General features: G+C 40.0%; 1 protein-coding gene and 1 long non-coding RNA gene across 3 annotated transcripts in view; one reads left to right on the top strand and one right to left on the bottom strand.

Annotated features, from left to right (window-relative positions):
• Positions 1-300: 300 nt before the first annotated feature.
• On the bottom strand, positions 301-9,004 carry LOC118144842 (uncharacterized). The gene is made up of 2 exons (XR_004729686.3): positions 8,914-9,004; positions 301-4,058 (listed from the first exon to the last, which is right to left on the bottom strand). It is a non-coding gene; the product is annotated as an uncharacterized LOC118144842 (long non-coding RNA).
• A 189-nt stretch (positions 9,005-9,193) lies between these two features.
• Positions 9,194-20,929, top strand: part of PITPNB (phosphatidylinositol transfer protein beta) — a 68,346-nt gene continuing 56,610 nt past the window's right edge. For both annotated transcript variants that reach the window (XM_009008505.4, XM_002743636.6), the window contains exons 1-3: positions 9,194-9,285; positions 14,653-14,683; positions 17,812-17,957. In XM_009008505.4, coding sequence (XP_009006753.1) covers positions 9,266-9,285; positions 14,653-14,683; positions 17,812-17,957 — 197 coding nt within the window. In that variant the 5' untranslated portion in view covers positions 9,194-9,265. The remainder of the gene's footprint in view (positions 9,286-14,652; positions 14,684-17,811; positions 17,958-20,929) is intronic.

The raw sequence follows: 20,929 nt of genomic DNA, 5'->3' as shown, positions 1-20,929 counted from the left end.
CTTAGAGATAAAGCTTTAAATGCTTATATTTGAAAAGAAAGTCTAAAAGCAATGATATGGGCTTTCACCTTAAAGCTCAGAATAGAAAAAATTAAACTAAAACTTGGCAGAGGTAAGTAATAAAAGGTAAAAATTAAATAGAAAACAGAAAAATCAAAGAATGTTGTAAAAAGATCTATACAATTAATAAACTTTCTACACATGGGCTGGAGGGAAATAAGATCAATAAACTTATTTCACAACTTATATCAACAGTATTAGTGTTAACCATTGCCAAAGGAAAAATTAAAATTATAAAGATTGCAAAAAAACGTGAAACTGTCTTTATTCAGAGACTGTTACATAGAAAACCTTATAAAATACACAAAACACTCCTATGAGTCCAGCAAGGAGAATAAACAGGAATCAAGTCTATATATATTATCAATACTTGAAAAATTAAAAATAACAATTGTTTTAAAACACACACACACAATACTTAATAAAGAAAAATATTTGCAAAACCTGTAAGCTACAAAATGCTGCTGAGAGCCAAGAAACACTGAAGATCTAAATAAATGAAGAGATACATCATTTATAAAGATTCAATATTGTTAAGATGTCAGTTTTTCCTGATTGTTCTATAGATTGAAAGTCCCATAAAAATTCCACCAGGCTTTTTTAAACAAATGAATGAAATCAAATCTCAGGAGTGCCAAAACAATTTTGAAAATGTAAAAAACCTAAAATACGATAAAAAAAGAAACACATAACATTTTTATAAACTAGGAAACCAAAAAAAAAGAAAAGAAAGAAAGAAAATGTAGAAACTAGAGGAAATAAACCACTTGATTTCAAGACTTCCTACATAGCTATGGTAATCAAAGCAGTGTGGTATTACATAAACATATTGACGATCGGAATAGAACACCTTCCCGAAACAGACCCGCATACATATAGTCAGCCGACTTTTAACAAATGAGTAAAGGAAATGTCTTTTTAATAACCAGGGCTACAACTGGATATACATATGCAAAAAAAAAATTGAACTTTTTATCTCATATATACGCCAAAACTTATCTGAAGTTACTCACAGACCTGAATGTGAGAGCCAAAACTTTAAACCTTCTGGAAAAAAACATAGTAAAATAAAAATCTTTGTGCCTCTGGGTCAGGCAAAGATTTCTCAGGGAGAACACAAAAACATGAACCATAAATGAAAAACTAGACTTCAAAATTTCTGCTGTTTGAAATATACCACTAAAATGAAAAGGCAAGCAGCTGACTGGGAGAAAGTACTCATAACACAAACATCTGAGAAAAGGACTTATGGATATTCTAGTAACTCTTCCAACTCAAAAACAGAAAAAGAACAATTTGAAAATGGTCAAGAGTTGAACGGTCACTTGACAAAAGATGTACAAATGACCAATGAGCACATGAAAAAGTGCTCAACATCATCAGTTTTCAGAGAACTGCAAGTTTACTACAATGCGCTACCACATTTCTACTAGAGTGGCTAAAACACGTTTGTGGATGTGGAGTAACTGGATTTTTTTTTTTTTTTTTTTTTTGAGACAGAGTCTCACTCGTTACCCAGGCTGGACTGCAATGGTGCGATCTCGGCTCACCGCAACCTCCGCCTCCTGGGTTCAGGCAATTCTCCTGCCTCAGCCTCCTGAGTAGCTGGGATTACAGGCACGTGCCACCATGCCCAGCTAATTTTTTGTATTTTTAGCAGAGACGGGGTTTCACCATGTTGACCAGGATGGTCTCGATCTCTTGACCTCGTGATCCCCCTGCCTCGGCCTCCCAAAGTGCTGGGATTACAGGCTTGAGCCACCGTGCCCGGCCTGGATTCTCTTATATTGCTGCTGGGAATGTAAAATGGTACTACCACTTTGTACGTTGTTTGGCCATTTCTCCCAGAGTTAAACATACACTTACGTGATAATCCAAGAGAAATGAAAACATGTATCTGCAAAGACTTATGTACATCTAGTCATAGCAAATTTATCATGATCAAAAACTACAGAACAAAAAAATTCATCAATAAGTAAATGGATCAACAATTTCTGGTTATGTCCACACAAAGGAATGCCACTGAGCAATGAAAAGGACTGAATGATACACATTTATAAATCTCAGAACCATTATGCTCAAAGAAGGTAAGAAAAAGTACTATGTGATAAATAATATGAAACTCTAGAGAAGTCTCAGTATACCTTTGAGAAAACTCTACAACCGGACACTTAAAATAGGTGCATTTTATATTTCAGTTATAGCCTGGTAAAGTTAACATCTTCTGCACATTAGAGGACATAAGATTTCTCCTCTTTAAAATAGGAACAGTAATATCTACAACATGTGATGAGTAAATGAGTTAGGATTAGTTCTTATGAAACACTTAAGGCTTGTCTGGCATACAAGAAAACAAATAAATGTAGGGTAACTGCACAACAAAGTCACTACAACGAGTGGTTCTCAACTAAGGGCAATTGTGTACCGTTCCCCAACCAGGGGAAACTGGGCAATGTCTGAAAACATTCCCAACTGTCATGATTGTACGGGTACTACTGGTACCTAGCCAACAGAGGCCAGAGAGGATGCTAAACATTTTACAAGGCATAGAACAGCCTCTACACAAAGAATAATCTGACCCAAAATGTCAATACAGCAGAGGTTCAGAAACCCATTTATTTAAAAAAAAAAAAAAAAAAAAAAAAGCGACAGAACAATCCACAGATGTAAAGAAAATATTCCAAGTGCAGGTAATCAACGCGAAATTCAAATCCGGAATGTGTGGGGGTGTGTCTGTTGGTGGTGGTACAAAAGTAATTGTGTTCTCAGACCATTAATTTTAAATTATTATAACTAGGCCAAACACATCTTGATTAATCAAAACAGGAGCCATTACAATCAACACATTTTTGCGGAAAAATAAATTTATTTCTGCAGCATAAAAATCCGTGCTTCAGGATTCAACAAACTCTTGGAAAGCATTTTCTGCATCCTGCTGGTGTGGAAGTATTTCACCCACAAAAAACCATCAAGATGCTTTAAGAAGTGGTAGTTGGTTGGCAAGAAGTCAGGTCAATCTGGTAGAGGAGGCAAAACCTCATAGACCAATTCCTTCAACTCCTGAAGCACTGGTTGTGCAACCTGCAGTTGGGCACTGTCATGGAGAATTGGGACCTGCCAGGTGCGGTGGCTCACGCCTGTAATCCCAGCACTTTGGGAGGCTCAGGTGGGTGGATCACTTGAGGTCAGGAGGTTGAGACCAGCCTGGCCAATATGGTAAAACCCTGTCTCTACTAAAAATACAAAAATTAGCAAGGTGTGGTGGCAGGTGCTTGTAATCCGATCTATTCGGGAGGGTGAGGTAGGAGAACTGCTTGAACCTGGGAGGTGGAGGTTGCAGTGAGCTGAAACTGAGAAACTGCACTCCAGCCTGGGTGTCACTCAAAGAATTGGGCCCTTTCTGTGGACCAATTGCCAGCTGCAGGTGTTGCAGGTTTCGGCAAACCTCACAGATTTGCTGAGTGTACTTCTCTTATGTAATGGTTTCACCAGGATTCAGAAAGCTGTAGTGGATCAGACCAGCAACGTATCACCAATGAGTGATCATAACCTTTTGCTTTGGAGCTTCTCAGTCCAACCACTTAGCTGGTCATCACTGCCTGTCATATAAAATCCACTTTTGGTTGCACGTCGCAATCTGATTGAGAAATGGTTTGTTGCTGTTTCTCATCTTTCGAATTCTCCTCAAATGCCAAGCATAGAATGGTTGACTTTGGTTTCTCAGGCAACTTCCTAGTTCTAAGAGGATCAGCTTCAAAGACTGCTCTCAATTAGTCACTGTCAACTTCCAAAGGCTGGCCGCCTCTGTGTTCCTCATATTCAAGGCTCTCATCTCCTTTGCAAAACTTCTTGAATCACCACTGCCCTGTACGTTCATTAGTAGTTTCTGGGCCAAATGCGCCGCTGTTTCGAGTTGTCTCTGCTACTTTATGACCCATTTTGAACTCAAGTAAGAAAATCGCTTGAAGTTGCTTTTTGTCTAATATCATTTCCATATTCTAAAATAAATATAAACAGCAAGTAATAAGTCATTAGCAAAAAAAAAGCAAAGCGAGAAATGCGCATTAACATGATGTATAACATAAGCATATTTATTTAAGAAGGTATTCCAGTATCAAATGACAAATTTCAGTGATACAAAAACCAAAATTACTTTTGCACCAACCTAATATATTCTACAAATCAAAAAGAAAAAAACACGACTAATAGGAAAAAGGAAGAAAGGATCTGACTATGACCAAAAAACATAAAAACAGCCTTATCCTGCAAGAAATGCAAAGTGAACACAAGACAGAGTTTTAAAACCAATAAACTGACAAAAAATAAAAATTCTGACAATATGAAATGTTGGTGATGGCACAGAACAAGAATCTGTATTACACACAACAGAGAAAAGGTAATTATGGCCAATATGTATACATGCCATTCTTATGCATATATCAGAATAACAAATAATGATTAAACATAGTGGTTACTCCAGGGATACCTTAAATTCCTGTTCCTTTTCGGAAGCTTTTTTTTTTTTTTGAGGCGGAGTTTCGCTCTTGTTACCCAGGCTGGAGTGCAATGGCGCGATCTCAGCTCACCGCAACCTCCGCCTCCTGGGATCAGGCAATTCTCCTGCCTCAGCCTCCTGAGTAGCTGGGATTACAGGCACACGCCACCAAGCCCAGCTAATTTTTTGTATTTTTAGTAGAGACGGGGTTTCGCCATGTTGACCAGGATGGTCTCGATCTCTTGACCTCGTGATCCACCCGCCTCGGCCTGCCAAAGTGCTGGGATTACAGGCGTGAGCCACCGTGCCCCGCCTGGAAGCTTTTAAATGGCTCCCATTCACTGAACACTTACATATCCAGTAAAGTACATAACACAGGTGCTTCATATACTTCATATTTTTTAGTTCTTAAATCTATTGCAGATACTAATAGTCTTCTTTTTTCAGATGTGTAAAATTGAGTTTTAGTGTCAACTGAATCTCTAAGAGGTTCAGAACAGTAAGTGGCAGAGACAGGATTCAGGCTAAGAAGGTCTTTCTACTCCAATGCCTAACCCTGTCTATCCCAGAGTGATAAAATATTATGACCTATGCCCTGATATTTAACAAAATTAAAGCATTCTTGGGAATATTTCTAGTTTTCCTACAAACATCCTCAATCAAGATCATTCTGGAATGGGCAGAAGATAAAAAGAAATGGAAAGGCAAAATGCAGAGAAAGCAAGGCAAATGAAAGCTACAAACCTCTCCCCTAGATAAACGTACACATGGGCTGGGTGAGGTGGCTCGTGCCTGTAATCCCAACACTTTGGGAGGCTGAGGGGGGTGTATCACCTGAGGCCAGCCTGACCAACATGGTAAAATCCTGTCTCTACTATACAAAATAATACTAACTGGGTGTGGTGGCAGGTGCCTGTAATCTCAGCTACTCAGGAGCTGAAGCAGGAGAATCGATTGAACCCGGGAGGTGGAGGTTGCGGTGAGCCCGAGATGGCGCCACTGCACTCCTGCTGGGCAATAAGAGAGAAACTGTCTCAAAAAAAAAAAAAAAAAAAAAAATTGTACACAGACATGAAATTATGTATATAATTTTAGTAGTTCACAAATTCCCTGGGAGTCCCACCTACAGGCCTTTCTTCAGATTACAGGTTGAGAAAGGCTATTTTAGGGGCTAAATTAAAATATTTAAGTGATCAGAGTTGAGCTATCAACCAGTGCATATACACTGCCCATGTTCCGAAATCTTTGTTTGCCTTGGTAAAATTTACCGTCATTCTTACTGTAATGAGCTCTTTGCTCTAAAAGGGAAGTAATGAGATTGGTAGACATGACATTGGTAGAATTAGTTTAATTGAACATCTGTGTAAAGGTTACCTTTGAGAGAAGTTAGAACAAGGAACATCACACTACAAAAAAAAAGGTTGGATTTTTGTATCTATAGGCGATTACTGGCTAAAGTTCTAGTCTACTTTATACACATATTTGCAACATCTTCAGCTGTCACAGATAATGTCACACAACAGAGACGTTAATCCATTAGTCTATTTTTTTCACGTGTATTTGTCTTAGCTATACATCCTTCTTTCTCATTTGAGGTGTTGGTTCATGTCTTTCCCATTCTCTAGTCCCACTCATAATTCTTTCATTCTGCCATTTTTATCCTTTAAGTAGATGTAATGTAGGATTATTTTGATATACAGATTTCATGTTTTCCAGTGACCTAGCTAATCTTTCCGTCAACAAATACATCTAAACCGGTTATTTTCTCAATCTATCCTTGTTTCTCAATTGAGTCTTTTAATATGAATGTTTTGATTGTGACAGATACACTGCCTGACCAAACTTTAGTCAAGCTTAGGCTTATCTGTGCAACAGCTGTAAAATCTAGTTTTCACAAGAACCTCCCTAATCCTTGTTCTTCATCCTCCACCAGTCTGATCACGTCTTCAGCAAGAATTATGTTAAGTTGCTTTAGCCAGAATCTCCCTCATCCCTGATGTATCCTCTTAATTTTCCACCCACTGACTGCCCTACCCACTTATAGCTCTTTGCCTATAAATTCTCACTTGCCCATACTGTGTTCAGGGTTGAGCCCAGTCTCTTTCCCCAACTACAAAATCCCATTACAGTGGTCCCTATACTTATCTCAAAGATCCTGAATAAAGTCTGACTTACTATACTTGAAGAGTATCATCATATAACTTTTTTTAACAATTAAAGGGAGGCACTGTCTATACTGTATACTCGGTGTGGAAGCATGCTCCATCTAGCATAATGCCTCATTTATTTCACAAACATCTGGCTACTATTTATGAGCAGGAATTGTGTTATGCAGACAAAAGAACTAGTGAACACTTGCAGGAGGCTTCGAAAATTAGAGAAATGATGTAAAATGTCCTGATTTTTCTTAGTGATAAAGCATGTCAACCATTTTCAACAAGCATAACATGTGGGGAGAGATTAGAACATAAAATGACTCCTCATATAAATTTAGCTTTTTTTTTTTGAGATGGAGTATCGCTCTTGTTGCTTAGGCTGAAGTGCAGTGGCATGATCTTGGCTCACTGCAACCTCTGCCTCCCAGGTTCAAACGATTCTCCTGCCTCAGCCTCCCGAGTAGCTGGGATTACAGGCATGTGCCACTACGCCCAGTTAATTTTTGTATTTTTAGTAGAGACGAAGTTTCACCATGTTGGTCAGGTTGGTCTTGAACTCCTGACCTCAAGTGATCAGCTCGCCTCAGCCTCCCAAAGTACTGGGATTACAGGTGTAAGCCACCTCACCCAGCCAAAATTGGCAATTAATACTGTCTCCTCAGATGTTAAAGAACACCATCTAACTCTAAGCACACAGATTTACAGTATTCAACCCCTTAATTTCCCTAAATATCTTCCAGATTTAGTCTTCTTTCCATAATTGAGAACAATTATTTTTCATAAAGATGGTCTGCACGCCCCAACTTAACTTTCTTCTAGGATTATTAGTGTAATGAATGGATTTTAAAATCTGGATTTGAAAACCTGGTTCTGCAAACAAGCTAGTACAAGTCACTTAACATGGCTCCCTGAATCTCATTTTATTCCCCTTGTAAAGCATGCTAAAGCACGTCTCATAATGTTGTTCTAAGGGTGAAATGAGATAAATTATCTCCATTACTTAGCACAGTACTTGGCATAAAATCCAATGTCTAATCAACAAAGCAGATCCTCAGCATCTCAACTCTTGCAAGAAAGGGCATGCATTTCCTTAAATCCCTGCCCTCACAATAACTAACACAATTCACACATAACAAAAACTCGGTGACTCCCAGGGACTGGCTTAGAAGAAAGTTTGTGGGAGTTTTGAGACTCCAGAAACTTTCTCCTAAGGCAGTTCCTGGGAGTCACTGAATCGCAAGTCACTTTTCCATTACTTTTTGTGAGGCAGCCCTAACTCCACAGATGTATTCCATTATCAGATACACCTGACGTTTATACAGAAATGTTTTCATGATATTTTGATCATCTTAATAGCCTTTCAACAGGTACTCATGGTTCTTAGAATACAAACTCCTTACAATGGCCTAGTGATCTAGTTGGTCCCTGCTGATTTTCCCCCCTCACTTAAAATGTTCTGGCCACATCTGGCGCCTGACTGATCCTTCAATACCCTAAGTTCATCCCATCCTCGGGCCCTATTTCCCTCTAACTAGCATGCCCCTCTCACATCCTAACAGGCCAGGCTCAAACACCACCTCCTAAGGCAGCCCTGGCCGAGAGTCATCTGCCTCCCCCAGTACTCCACTGTATTCATGGCACAGAACTTCCCCCACCATCCCAAATTCTCCCTGACTTCTTTCCAAGTGAGTTATCTCCTCTAGACTGTGAACTTCTTGAAAACAGGGACTGTATCTGCTTCTAAATGCATCCCCACTGCCTAGAACCGTGTCTGGCACAGAGCAAGCCAGCGACCACCGCTGGGCTGCAGCTTTGAGGCCCTAGGTGGATTCGCTGCAACTTTGAGAACGTATTCCCAGCATCAGCCTCCTTTCCCGGGTCTGGAGGCCAAGCGCCTCATTTCCCCCAGAGGGCCTTCGTCGGGAGTGCTGTCCGCTCATCCTGCCGAGTCACAGGTGAGGTTCAGGATTCTCCGCCGCGGTGGACCTCCACGAGACCGCGAAGCAAGTGAACGTTCTCCCGCGGAACCTAAGCTGCCAAGGGCTGGAGAGGGGAAGAAAGGCCGGCGTCGGCGGCCTCCAGAATCTGTCAAGAGTCTTTTAGGTGTCGGTCAAGGAAGTGGGCCCTTCCACAGAGCAGTGAGAGAGAGCTGAAAACTGGTCACTGCAAACCGGCTTCAAGGAAACCAACTGGAAAACTCACCGGAAAGCGTAGGCTGCCCAGGCGCCCCAAGGGACCAAAGCTGGAGGGAGGCGCCCTCGTAAGCAGACTGGAGTGCGCGCGCTGAGTTTACGCAACCGCAGTGGAAGCCGCACGCTCTTAAACCGACCGCGCAACCGCAGTAGAGGCCTCGTGTGCCCGGGGTGGGGCACGGAACTGGGCGGAGCTAGGCCCCCTCGCGCGCTGACGCGACTGGTCGCGGCGGAAGAGTGTAGGTGCGCAGGCGCGGAGGTGGTACGGGGGCAGGGAGGAGGGGCCGCGCAGGCGCTGTGAGAGGCGGTAGCGGCGGCGGTGGCGGTGGTGGCAGCGGTAGCCGTGTGGGGGTTCCGGGAAGATGGTGCTGATCAAGGAATTGTGAGTGGGTCCGTGGGCGCGAGCTAGGCCGTGGGACTGCAGTGACTCGAGATTTGTTGATGGAGAAATGGCACGCTCTCCCTAAATCGGAGTCAGCCCTGTGTCAGCCGCTCCCTGCGGGTTCCCCCTCCCTCCGACACGCACCCCTGGCCCCCTTAAAGCCCCTCCCTGATCGCGCCCCTCGGCCCTCCAGGCATTGCCGTGGTAACGTGGCCTCCCACTTCTCCGCGGCGCAGGCGGCTGGGTCCCGGCCCGAGCGCGTGGCTCGGGAAGGCGCGGCCGGGAGTTTCCGCTGGGACCCGCCTTCTCCCCAACCCCCCCACCCCCAGCCTGGGTCTGGGCCCACCCCCAGGTCCGCCGGTGGGAAGGAGCCGTAGTCCAAGGGTGGGGAGACACGTTGGGTCTGACTGTGATTGTCGTCTGGGGTGGAGTCCGCTGGTAACCTGCGGGAGATTGGCTTGCCGATTGAAGGCAGCCCAGATGTCAGGACTCGGGGTGGGACGTTGGCGCCCTGAAGTTCGTGCTGGAGCCGGGAATCTGGAAAGCCTGCGCGCAGCTGGGCAGCTCCGTGGACTTGACGGGAGAGCATTTTCTTTTCTTGATTTCCGCATGTTTTAAGATGAGATGACACCCCGGGCCCCACCTACTTTCTTAGAAGTTAACACGTGGTCTGTCAAATGGAGGGATTTCGAGGTGCATGCGATCATCCGAGTGATTTTGTTGAAAAGTCACTGCTTTTCCCACTGGCAAGGACTGTGAACATTACGGAAATTTGTTTGGCTTTGAATGTGTTCATCTGTCACAGCTGGTTCGTGTCGTCAGCATCCTTTGAGCAGCTAGGGATGGCGAATACGGCCCATTCGTTGTTTTTCACATTTTTCATTTTAGATTCTTAGAAATATTTTTGCCTTACTCCAGACACATGATTTTTAGTATTCTTAAACCTTCTTTAAAAAGTCACTGATGTCATTTCTCTGCTTAATACCTCCCAAAGAGTTCCTCTCTCACCCAGAATTAAAAAAAAGTTTATGCCTCTGCAACAGCCTACAGGCTTTTAACTTTTTCCCGCCCTGATTTCATTTACCACCTTTCCCCTGCCCATTCCAGCTTCACAAACTTCCTTGCTGTTCCTCCACTACTGTACAGTAAGTTCAGTTCAAGGCCTTTCCACCTGCTTTTGTTCCCTTTGCTCGAAGCACTCTAACTCACCTCCTTCCAGGTCTTTGCTCAGATGTTGCCTTCTCAGGGAATTCGTTTCTGAAGACCTAATTGCCGTTCCCACTATTTGATATTTGCCTTCCGTGCTTTATCGGTCTCCAAATCACCATCCAACGTCACCATCCAACGTGCAATGCAATTTTTTATTAATTTGTTTTTCTCTTACTAGTTGTATTCTCTTTCTACATGTAAGGGCCATGAATTTGTTTTGCTCACTCTCATATCCCCAGTTTTTAGAATAGTCCTTCACATGTAATAGGTGCTCAGTAAATATTTGTTAACGAATTGATGAAAAATGATAACTTTGGTCAGTGACAGAGATGTTGAGAAGAGACATTTTTTGCCTTTTGTTGGTAGAGTGAAAATTCGAATTGGGTTTATATAAAACTTTTCTTTCAAGTTGTTTATACGGTGTATCAAACAAGTGTTAATTACTCTGACTTCTATATCATGTAGGTAGATGGGTGGCAGACGCTAAAACAAATGGAGAAAATAAGAAAGAAGGAACTTGACTTGGCCCATGTTACAGAGCAAGTTAGTTGCAGAACTGATTTTAAACAGATCTAGTCATTTTTCTTTCATTGGAGTATTTCCTCCCTCCAGAAATGTTACAGACACATAAAAAAAGTGTTCAGTAGATCCGTTTGACAGTTATGTGAGTAGTATGAAGCTGACTCTTGGAAAGCAGTTCCCACTGGGAATTTGCACACTATGCTTTTTGCAAACATTTGCTTTCATTATAAAAATTTAAATGTGCCCAGATAATGAATGTTGACAACATATGCCCAAAGTCTAATTATTTTTCCCAAAGAGTTATAAATTAAATTTATTCATTTATTTTTTTGAGACTGAGTCTTGCTCTGTTGCCCAGGCTGGAGTGTAGTGGCACCATCTCCGCTCACTGCAACTATCACCTCCTGGGTTCAATCGATTCTCCTGCCTCAGCCTCCCAAGTAGCTGGGATTGCAGGCATATGCCACCATGCCCCACTAATTTTTTTTCTTCGTACAGATGGAGTTTCATCATGTTGCTCAGGCTGGTCTTGAACTCTTGACCTCAGGTGATCCACCTGCCTTGGCTTCCCACAGTGCTGGGGTTACAGGTGTGAGCCACCAGGCCCAGCCTTAAATTTCTGGATTTTCACTCTTTATGTATATCTCCCCTAGGTTTATGTATATCTCCCCTAGAAACAACATAGGTGTTGTTTCATAAGTAATGTCAGTATCTAGCACAGAATCTAATCCTAGCATGCTGTATTCAGTGTTGTTCGATGAAAAATTGATACTTCTTACTCCTAAGTCAACTTTCTAAAACTCTTGTTTGTTAGAAGCGATGAATAGCTCATTCCTATGTGAAGGTATTGGTAACTGAAATATTTTGGCGAATGTTTGTTGTCTTATAAATTCTATTTATTTATTATTATTATTTTATTTATTTTTGAGACAGTCTCCCTCTGTTGCCCTGGCTGGAGTGCAGTGGCACCATCTCAGCTCACTGCAACCTCCACCTCCCGGGTTCAAGTGATTCTCCTGCCTCAGCCTCCCGAGTAGCTGGGACTACAGGCACATGCTACCATGCCTTGCTAAATGTTTTGTATTTTTAGTAGAGACAGGTTTTCTCACTATGTTGGTCAGGCTGGTCTCAAACTGTTTACCTCAGGTGATCCACCTGCCTCAGCCTCCCAAAGTGCTAGGATTACAGGCATGAGCCACCACACCTGGCCCTCTATTTTTTTAAAATAAGAATTAAAATGTTAGAATTGACTTTCGGGGTGGGCTGTTTTCCTTCAACTTATTATTTAAGCAGTAGACAGAGTTACCATGAATGTAGAGTCCTGGTTTTAGAGAATTTGTTACCGATTCCATTTGGAAGATAATTTTTACGAGAATTTTTAGACATTTGAACGTTTTCGACAAAAACTTTCGATTGGCACTGAAAGTTGAATACTGCTTTTAGAATAACAACAGAAAATCAAAGCCTGTATGTTCCTTTTCACTTTTACTTGTTAAGCAAATCTTGAAGTTACTTGACTCATTGTTCAGAATGTCTTAATCAGTCACTTTTATTTTGTGAAAGAAGTTTCCTTGAAAGTGTTATTAAATAAAAATAGGGATCTTCCTGTTAGCGTAAAATTACTCAGCGGTGATTCTTTGGTTCTGTGAAACTTCAGGGAAGACTAACTCTTCCCTCCCTATCCCTTCCTTCCATTCCGTCTGCAGTCCATCATCTTTCTTGCCTAACCTCCCAAAAGGTAGCTTTTCCCACTTCTCCTGCGTGTCAGTGTTTTTAACCACCTGCAGATGACTTGAGGTCAGCTGTAGTTGTCACTTAATCTTAGAACAACGTTCTGGGATTCCTTATTGCCGAATGAATTTAATGGATTTCTGACTATAGTATTATAGGTCCTGATCCTGATAATATGCTCCCAACCTATATCATTCTAGACTCCTCTCCCCCATTTTATGCCCTGGGACAGTGAGCAAGTTAGTGTGTACTGAGAAGAGAACTAAAATGATTCGGAATTTTTAGGTATGGAAGGACTTAGAAGAAGTTTATTCTTTTTTTTTTGAGACAGAGTCTTACTCTGTCGCCCAGGCTGGTGCACAGTGGTGCTCCGCCTCCCGGCTTCAAGCGGTTCTCCTGCCTCAGTCTCCAAGAGTAGCTGGGATTATAGGTGTGTGCCGCCACGCCCAGCTAATTTTTGTATTTTTAGTAGAGATGGGGTTTCACTGTGTTAGCCCGGCTGATCTTGAACCCACCCTGACCTCGTGATCCGCCCGCCTAAGCCTCCCAAAGTGGTGGAATTACAAGGGTGAGCCACCCTGCTGGCAAGAAGTTTATTCTTGATGGAGAGTAGAAATTAGTGACCACTGTGGCTTTGAGAATGTTCATTGTTTTTGGATCACCATTATCAGAAAGACAAAGAGTGGTGGTAATTTGGTTGTCAAAGGGAAGGAGTAACAGACGTGTGTTGTACATGTTGGAGATTGAGGTGATGTGAACATTTAGGCAGCCATGTTTGAGGAGAGTAGGGAGGAAGGAGTAGGTGGAAAGTGTAGCTGGAAGGCAAACTGGATATAATCTGGGTTGCATTACTCTCTTCATGCTTAGGTATAGGAAAGACTATTAACAAAGAATGTCTAGACTGAAAAGATTGTCACTAATGCAGTAAGCTAAATGACTCTTACTGTAAGAAAAAATAAAAAACTACAGCTGAAGAGAAATTAGAATGAGGAAAACTATTGAAAGTTTTCTATAAAGTGGCGGGTAAGATTAGGAAAATATGAGAAGGATCATACATGCCCCACTCCAAAAAAAGAAGTTGCTGTCTTGGCACCAACTATAATTATGAGACAGTTGATATACAGGGATGGTCTTGGTTTTCAGAATTTGTGGTGGAAAGAAAGTAAGGAATCTCCTTATCAAATCTAGAGATAAAATGCAACATTTTGATAAAATAATATACCACGATATTGTTTTTGGCCTTTAAGACTGCTTGCAATGGAGCCATGATGACATCTCTTTGGTATATACAATGACAAACTCCTGAACAGGATCAAACACATATTGTCTGTATGCTAGAAGGAATTAGTCTAAGGTTCAAGGTAGTTTCCATAGTAAAATGTTTTTCTTGTTATTTCTACATGGCTCTTTATTTTTCTCTTAGTAAACTTGAGGAGTAACTGAATAGTGAGAGAACGGTTTCTGGAAGCATTCATTCATGAGATTGAAGAAGTATTCTGTGAGAACCATCATAAAAACAAAATGCACAGTATACAGGTGGAGAGTGAAACCATACTAAAAATGTTGTCAGGGCAACCTGACCTGACCATCTACAAATATTACATTCTGTACCCTGCAGTTTTCAATGTTGAGTTTTCTCTTTTTTCTTTACTCTCAAGAATCTCCGCAGCTGCTCTTTGGGGTCCTGGGAACACTAAATGCAAATGAACATCCAGAAATGATAGTTTTAGTTCCCCAATTAGGGTGTAGGCATTGCAGAGACCCTCTTCCATGACACCCTTTGATTTTTTTTATTTAAGAGACCTGTTTCTGTTTATCATTGGATTTAGGGTAAAATGTCTTTAGAGATCTGTGTTTAAAGCTATTTCATAAGTAATGCATATATTTTTTCTTTTGTCTTTTTAGCCGTGTGGTTTTGCCATGTTCTGTTCAGGAGGTAAGTTTTTTTTTGCTTCTGCATTATTTTGTTGATATATGTACTGTACTTTGATATGTTATTCTAAGTTCATATTTTCATAGTATTGATTTACCTTTTCATTCCACCTGATGTGACAAAATGAATTGTGATAATGAATTGCAAATGAATTTCTTGTTACACTGCCTTGTTCTGGAAGAGTCTAAGAATGTAGTTTAACCTCCTGTCTAGTGCAGGAATCTTTCTACAACATCCCAAAGAAATGAGGCTCCAGCCTCAGCTTATGTAGTTTAAGGTTAAGTAACTTGCTACTTAGAGAAGCAGCCTACTTTACTGTTGGGCATTTTAAACATTTGTCTTTGACCCAAAATCTGCTTTTCCTATAGTGCTTGGCTCTTGTTGACAGTTTATCCCATTTGAGCAATGGGAAATAAACCTGTTCTGTCTTGCAGTGGTAATCCTTCAGGTTTTCTGATGGCAGCTCTCCCCTCCAGCCAACCACCTCCCCAACAAGCCCTTTTATTTCATCTTAGACAGTCCCAAGGTTAAACATTCCTGGCACATTCATTTGGCCTAATAGAGCATGATCTGTAGACTTCCTTACCAGCTGGTCCCATTACTATATGTGTTGTAATTGTTGATCTGAGCTGCAAACGATATTCCAGACATGGTATGACCAGCATATGACTGTAAGAGCTTCTTGTCTTCCTCAGTCTACACACGATACAGAACCTGCATGTTCTGGAGTCATAGCCATGTGTAGTATAGCCAAGAATGAGGATAAGAGCAGAAATAGCTTCTGAGAAATCAAGATATGTATAGCAAAACCCATAAAACCCTGTAGGCTCTTCTGTAACGTGCACACAGTTCCCATTGCTCAGTTTTCTGGTTTTCCTAGAGCTGACAGTAGATTAGAAGCAGTGACTTGGAAGTGGGACAAAACAAACTGATAACCTAAGAAGCGACAGCTGACAGAAGACAGACAGAAATGCAGGAAGTGAAAGAGAGTAGCTATCTGGCACTGGTTAATGTAGACGTGAACACAGCTGTGAATATCTCAGGAGGATTCACTGTATTAAAACACTCCAGAGAAGCCAGGCACCCCTGTTCTCTATTTGCACAATTGATTGTTTGAACTTGAATGTGGAAATTGACATTTGTTTCTGTTAGATTTTTTTCTGTTGGTTTCAGCTGGTTGAATTAGCTTGTCAGAATATTTTCGAGTCTTGGTATTGTCACTGAAAATACTCTTCTTGGCTTTCTGTTATACTCACTTTTTTTCTCTTTTTTTTTGAGATGGAGTCTTGCTTTGTTGCCCAGGCTGTAGTGAAGTGGCGCAATCTCAGCTTGCTGCAACCTCTGCCTCCTGGCTTCAAGCAGTTCTTCCTACCTCAGCCTCCTGAGTAGCTGGGTTACAGGCACCCACCACCATACCTGGTTGATTTTTGTATATTTAGAAGAGATGGGGTTTCACCATATTGGTCAGGTTGGTCTTGAACTCCTGACCTCAGGTGATCCGCCTGCCTCGGCCTCCCAAAGCCCTGGGATTACACGCATGAGCCACTGTGCCAGGCATAGCTCACATTTTTAAAACATGCCTTCTGTGTCTATTTCTTACTCTTTTTTTTTTCTTATTCTTAAAAAACGGGAATGAAAGAAAGCCTAAGTAGCATGCCACAAAATGTCAGTCCGTTAGCATTTTTTTGGATAGAGTTCTTTTCAATTTTCGTTACTGTGTGTTCCTGACCAAAATGAAATTTATCTTTTAACTTAGACTCATTTTAGTCCCGTTTTAGAATATGATAGTGTTTAAAAGTACATACTGAAGGTATTTAAGGATTGTGGCATTATTAGACTAACCCTAGTGTTGTGTCATGGAAGGCTGAATGGAGAAATACAGTCCTCTCTGCAGGCCCTACAGAAATTGGAGCATTTAAGACATATGTTTGGTTTCAACTTCCCAAACGCTTCTAAATTGAGTAAGAGTGTGCGTGTGGGTGTATTTTTAGATTTAATTAATGGGCAAAATAGCATCATATCTCCATGTGATTTATAGATATGAATGTTTACTAAGATTACAACTACCTGCTGTTTTGGTCCCTCACCTAAAGTGTTAGTTTTGAAATTACAAGTTCTTAGAGGTAGATTTTTATAGCTTTTCTTCGGAAATATACTTATCAAGAAGAAATACACTTCTTCAAGCTGTTTTCATTAGAAGAAACAATTTTAGCCAAATTTGAAGAGATGGCAGATAGTGCCATGGTTGGGTCACTGGAACAAATTAGAACACAAGAACTTTTTCCAACATTCTTCGGAACTAGTGACTCCAGATTGATATAGAAAATACAGCGGACTTACAGGTATTGATACAGGTCTCTGAGGTTTCTGATTCACATTAAATGAAACAGAAACTACTCTCAGCAATTTCCTGCCGTTTATAGTAATATGTGTCTATTTATATTACTTTCAAAACAGTTTCCGTTTATTCTGTTTACTTGAGGACTCACAATGAACATTTTTGATCCTGGGCTCCCAGTACTGTTTCTGGTTAGTGAAGAAGGACCAAATTGGGTGCATCACAAATAAGTCATAAGGAAAAAATGACCCCAGAAGTCTACTAAGATTGGGACTGTCTGTTATGTTTCTTTGGATCTCCAGGCTTTTGTTATTACAACTTATATCCCTTCCCTTTATCATTAAGAACAATGTGCTGGTTACTCAGCTTTAGTTGGCAAAGTGCCAGTTGTATTTCTGCCATACCTTTCTTGGAATTTTGTGAGGTTAAATGAGATATAATAGAGGCGAAAATGCTTTGGAAAGTACAAATATATATTGTTCAAAAGTTGAAACAAGTGTTGAGACATTTTCATGATCCATGGATAATGTAAAGGCACCAAAGTATTTGTAACCGGCAATTTTTTTAAATAATGAAAGTTCTATAAAATATAGTTTTTTAAAACTGTATGATAATATGCTGTTTGTCTTCCTAAACATATAAATTTGTAATTTGAGTTGTGTTTTCATGTTGAATACAGTTGTGCTAAATGGTTTGGATATGCTTTTCTGTATCTTTTATATTAAGATTTTAGCATACCAAATTCTGCAGTTCCTACTGCCTTACTGAGTTTCTGTGTTCTTTGAAATTTCAGTATCAGGTTGGGCAGCTTTACTCTGTTGCAGAAGCCAGTAAGAATGAGACTGGTGGTGGGGAAGGAATAGAAGTCTTGAAGAATGAACCTTACGAGAAGGATGGAGAAAAGGGACAGTATACACACAAAATTTATCACCTAAAGAGGTAGGTGGTGTTCACGTTTGATGGATTTTAACTACCTGGCTTACTTATGAAGCATGTAACTAGCTAACTTAACTAGTAGATGTGAAGTACATTTTTAATTTCAGTGTGATATGTTACACTTTAATTTTTTGAGAGAACCTCCTCCTTTATTTGTTATTTATAAATTAGAAAAGTATTATATCTGCTTATAACAAAAATTCAAATAAAAACTTAGTCCCCGCTTCTTGCTATCAGATATTTGTAACACAGTGAGAAACACTAGAAGCAGTTTAGAGTGTATCCTTCTAGATCATTTTCTGTATATATTCAAAGGAATTTTTAAAACAAATAGCCATGTATTACTTGTATCGATTTTAGTTTTCTACAGCACATGGACCATATGTATGGTTTTGCAATTTGCTTTATTTCTCACAAACATCTTCCATATTATTATTATTTAATATCTGTGATTTATTTTGAAGCTGAGTAAAATCTCTTATGGACATAGTATAGTTTACTTAACCTATGTTGTAAGTCCATTTAGTATTTTAGATATTTTCTAGTTTTTGTCTGTTATAAATAATGTTTCTGGCCAAATGTGGTGGCTCACATTAATCTCAACACTTTGTGAGGCCAAGGCAGGAAGATCACTTAAGCCTTAGAGTTCAAGACCAGCCTGGGCAACAGAGGGAGACCCCATCTCTACAAAAAAAAAAAAAAAAAAAAAAAATTAGCCAGGCATGATGATGTGTACCCGTGATCCCAGCTACTTCGGAGGCTGAGGTGGAAGGATCACTTGAACTCAGAAGTTAGAGGCTGCAATGAGCTATGATCACATTATTGCACTTCAGCCTGCACGAAAGAACAAGACTGTCTAAAAAAATAAATAAACTTTCTGTGAACACAGTTTATACGTGTGTGTCTGTATGCCTTAGTTTACTTGTTCCTAAGAGAAATTATGAAAGGAGAAATTCCTAAAAGGATTGCTGGGAGGACATGCACATTTTAAATTTTGATATTACTGCCAAAATTGCTCTTCAAGAGTTTGATAGTATTCATTTTTCCGTATTTTTCTTTTTAATTTTTATGATTTTGTAGACAAAAAATAAGTCTCTTGTTAAAATTTGTATTTATCAGTGAGGTTGAATGTCTTTATGTTAATTGATCCTTTGAATTTTTTATATGACTTTTGACTCTTCATATCCTTTCTTTTTTTTTCTCTTTGGTTTGTTGGAAGTTTTTTTTGCACATTCCCCTAAGTTTGGCAGTGTAATCTGTATCTTTGGCATAAATATTTTAAAACAAAAAATGCTGGCCGAGTGCAGTGGCTCTTGCCTGTAATCCCTGTAATCCCAGAACTTTGGAAGGCCGAGGTGGGAGGATTGTTTGAGCTCAGGAGTTTGAGACCAGTCTGGGCAATATAGTGAGACCTCATCTCTACAAAAAGAAAAACCAAGCCAAAAAAAGGAAAAAAAGGGGGGAGGGGTACTAGTATTTATCTAAGAGCAAAAGACCAGTAATGGCTTTTAAGAGTCCATTTTGTCATTAGTCTCCCTAGTTAATTAAAGGTAGGGGATCTTTTCTCTTGCCTCTATTCTCTTCATGTTGAAATGAATCAGACTCATGTTTTGTGGAACTCCTTAAAGCTGTAGCTGTCATGATCGGTATTCTTTTATGCTTCCTCAGTTTAACTCTGCTGCTTGCTTTATAGTGACATATTACATGCTCATCCTTGGTTTATAGTGACGAATAGCCTTCTCACTTTATAGTACCTTATATTTTATTATTATTTTCTCTTAGAATACAACATTTGTTTGCTTCTGTTGCAGGTTTGACTTGAGAAATAAGGCAATAACTGATCAATTATCCATAGAAAAGGTCTTTTTCATTTCACAGTTTCTATTAATTTGTTAGAACTCTAAGTACATCTGAAAATATGTCTCAATTGAGAGAAGATTTTGGCATTCCAAATGATATGGTCTGTATAATATTTAAAGTTTTGAATTTGCTTGTAAGTATTCAGCTTTCTGAACATTTCTTTAACATTTTTGCATTTGCCTGTTAATTGAATTATCCCACCACATATAAAAGTTCCTTTTATAAATACCTGGACTCTTCCTGGGGGTTCTAAAATAAGCCAAAAAGTTTTATGTATAAAATTTTGTGTTGGCTTCTGATGTCCTCTTTAGATCACTATCCTTTAAGTAAATAAATTTGAAATAGATTCAAAATGTCCTCTGGTTGAAATCTAAGAGTTGGAGTGTTAAGGGAAGTATTTGATACATTCTTGCATGGAAAAGAACAGTTGTGAAATAATATGTAATACATAATATGTTACATGTTTTATGAAAAGAATCAGAAAAAAAAGCCTTAAAGAGGTACATTGAGATGTTAAAAATATTTATCACCTGGTAACGGGATATGGGTGATTAAAAAAATTTTTTCTCTTCTAGATTTTCATTTTTATGAGAAGGAAAAGGAATGTTAAATATTATTTTTTAAGCAGTTGATTTAGATAACACTCCAACCATGAATAAGGAATCTCATAAGTTGAAGACGGCTATATAAAATGGTTAGTGCAAAGGATATCCTTATTCTGGAGAGGTTATTTGGGCATGAGGTTCAGAAATTCTCTCAGGCTTTTAATGGATTAAATAAAAGAAAATTTCGGCTCTCTGGCGGCCAATCTTCCAGCATACTTGGGCTTCTAGAACAGCTTCTCCATTCCTAGGAGGAATGGAAATCATTCCAGGGTACCCTCTGGTTTTACCCTATCATGTACTCATTTACTTCTCATTGAAGTCCTGAGAAACAGACAATGTACATACTGTCCCTAAGACACTAAGGCACATTTTTTTTTTTTTTTGAGACGGAGTTTCGCTCTTGTTACCCAGGCTGGAGGGCAATGGCGCGATCTTGGCTCGCCGCAACCTCTGCCTCCTGGGTTCAGGCAATTCTCCTGACTAAGGCATATTTTTACCCAAGGTCACAGC

The sequence above is a fragment of the Callithrix jacchus genome, chromosome 1 (assembly GCF_049354715.1).
Source record: "Callithrix jacchus isolate 240 chromosome 1, calJac240_pri, whole genome shotgun sequence".
NCBI classification, from domain to species: domain Eukaryota; kingdom Metazoa; phylum Chordata; class Mammalia; order Primates; family Cebidae; genus Callithrix; species Callithrix jacchus.
This window is presented reverse-complemented; position numbering and strand designations above follow the sequence as displayed.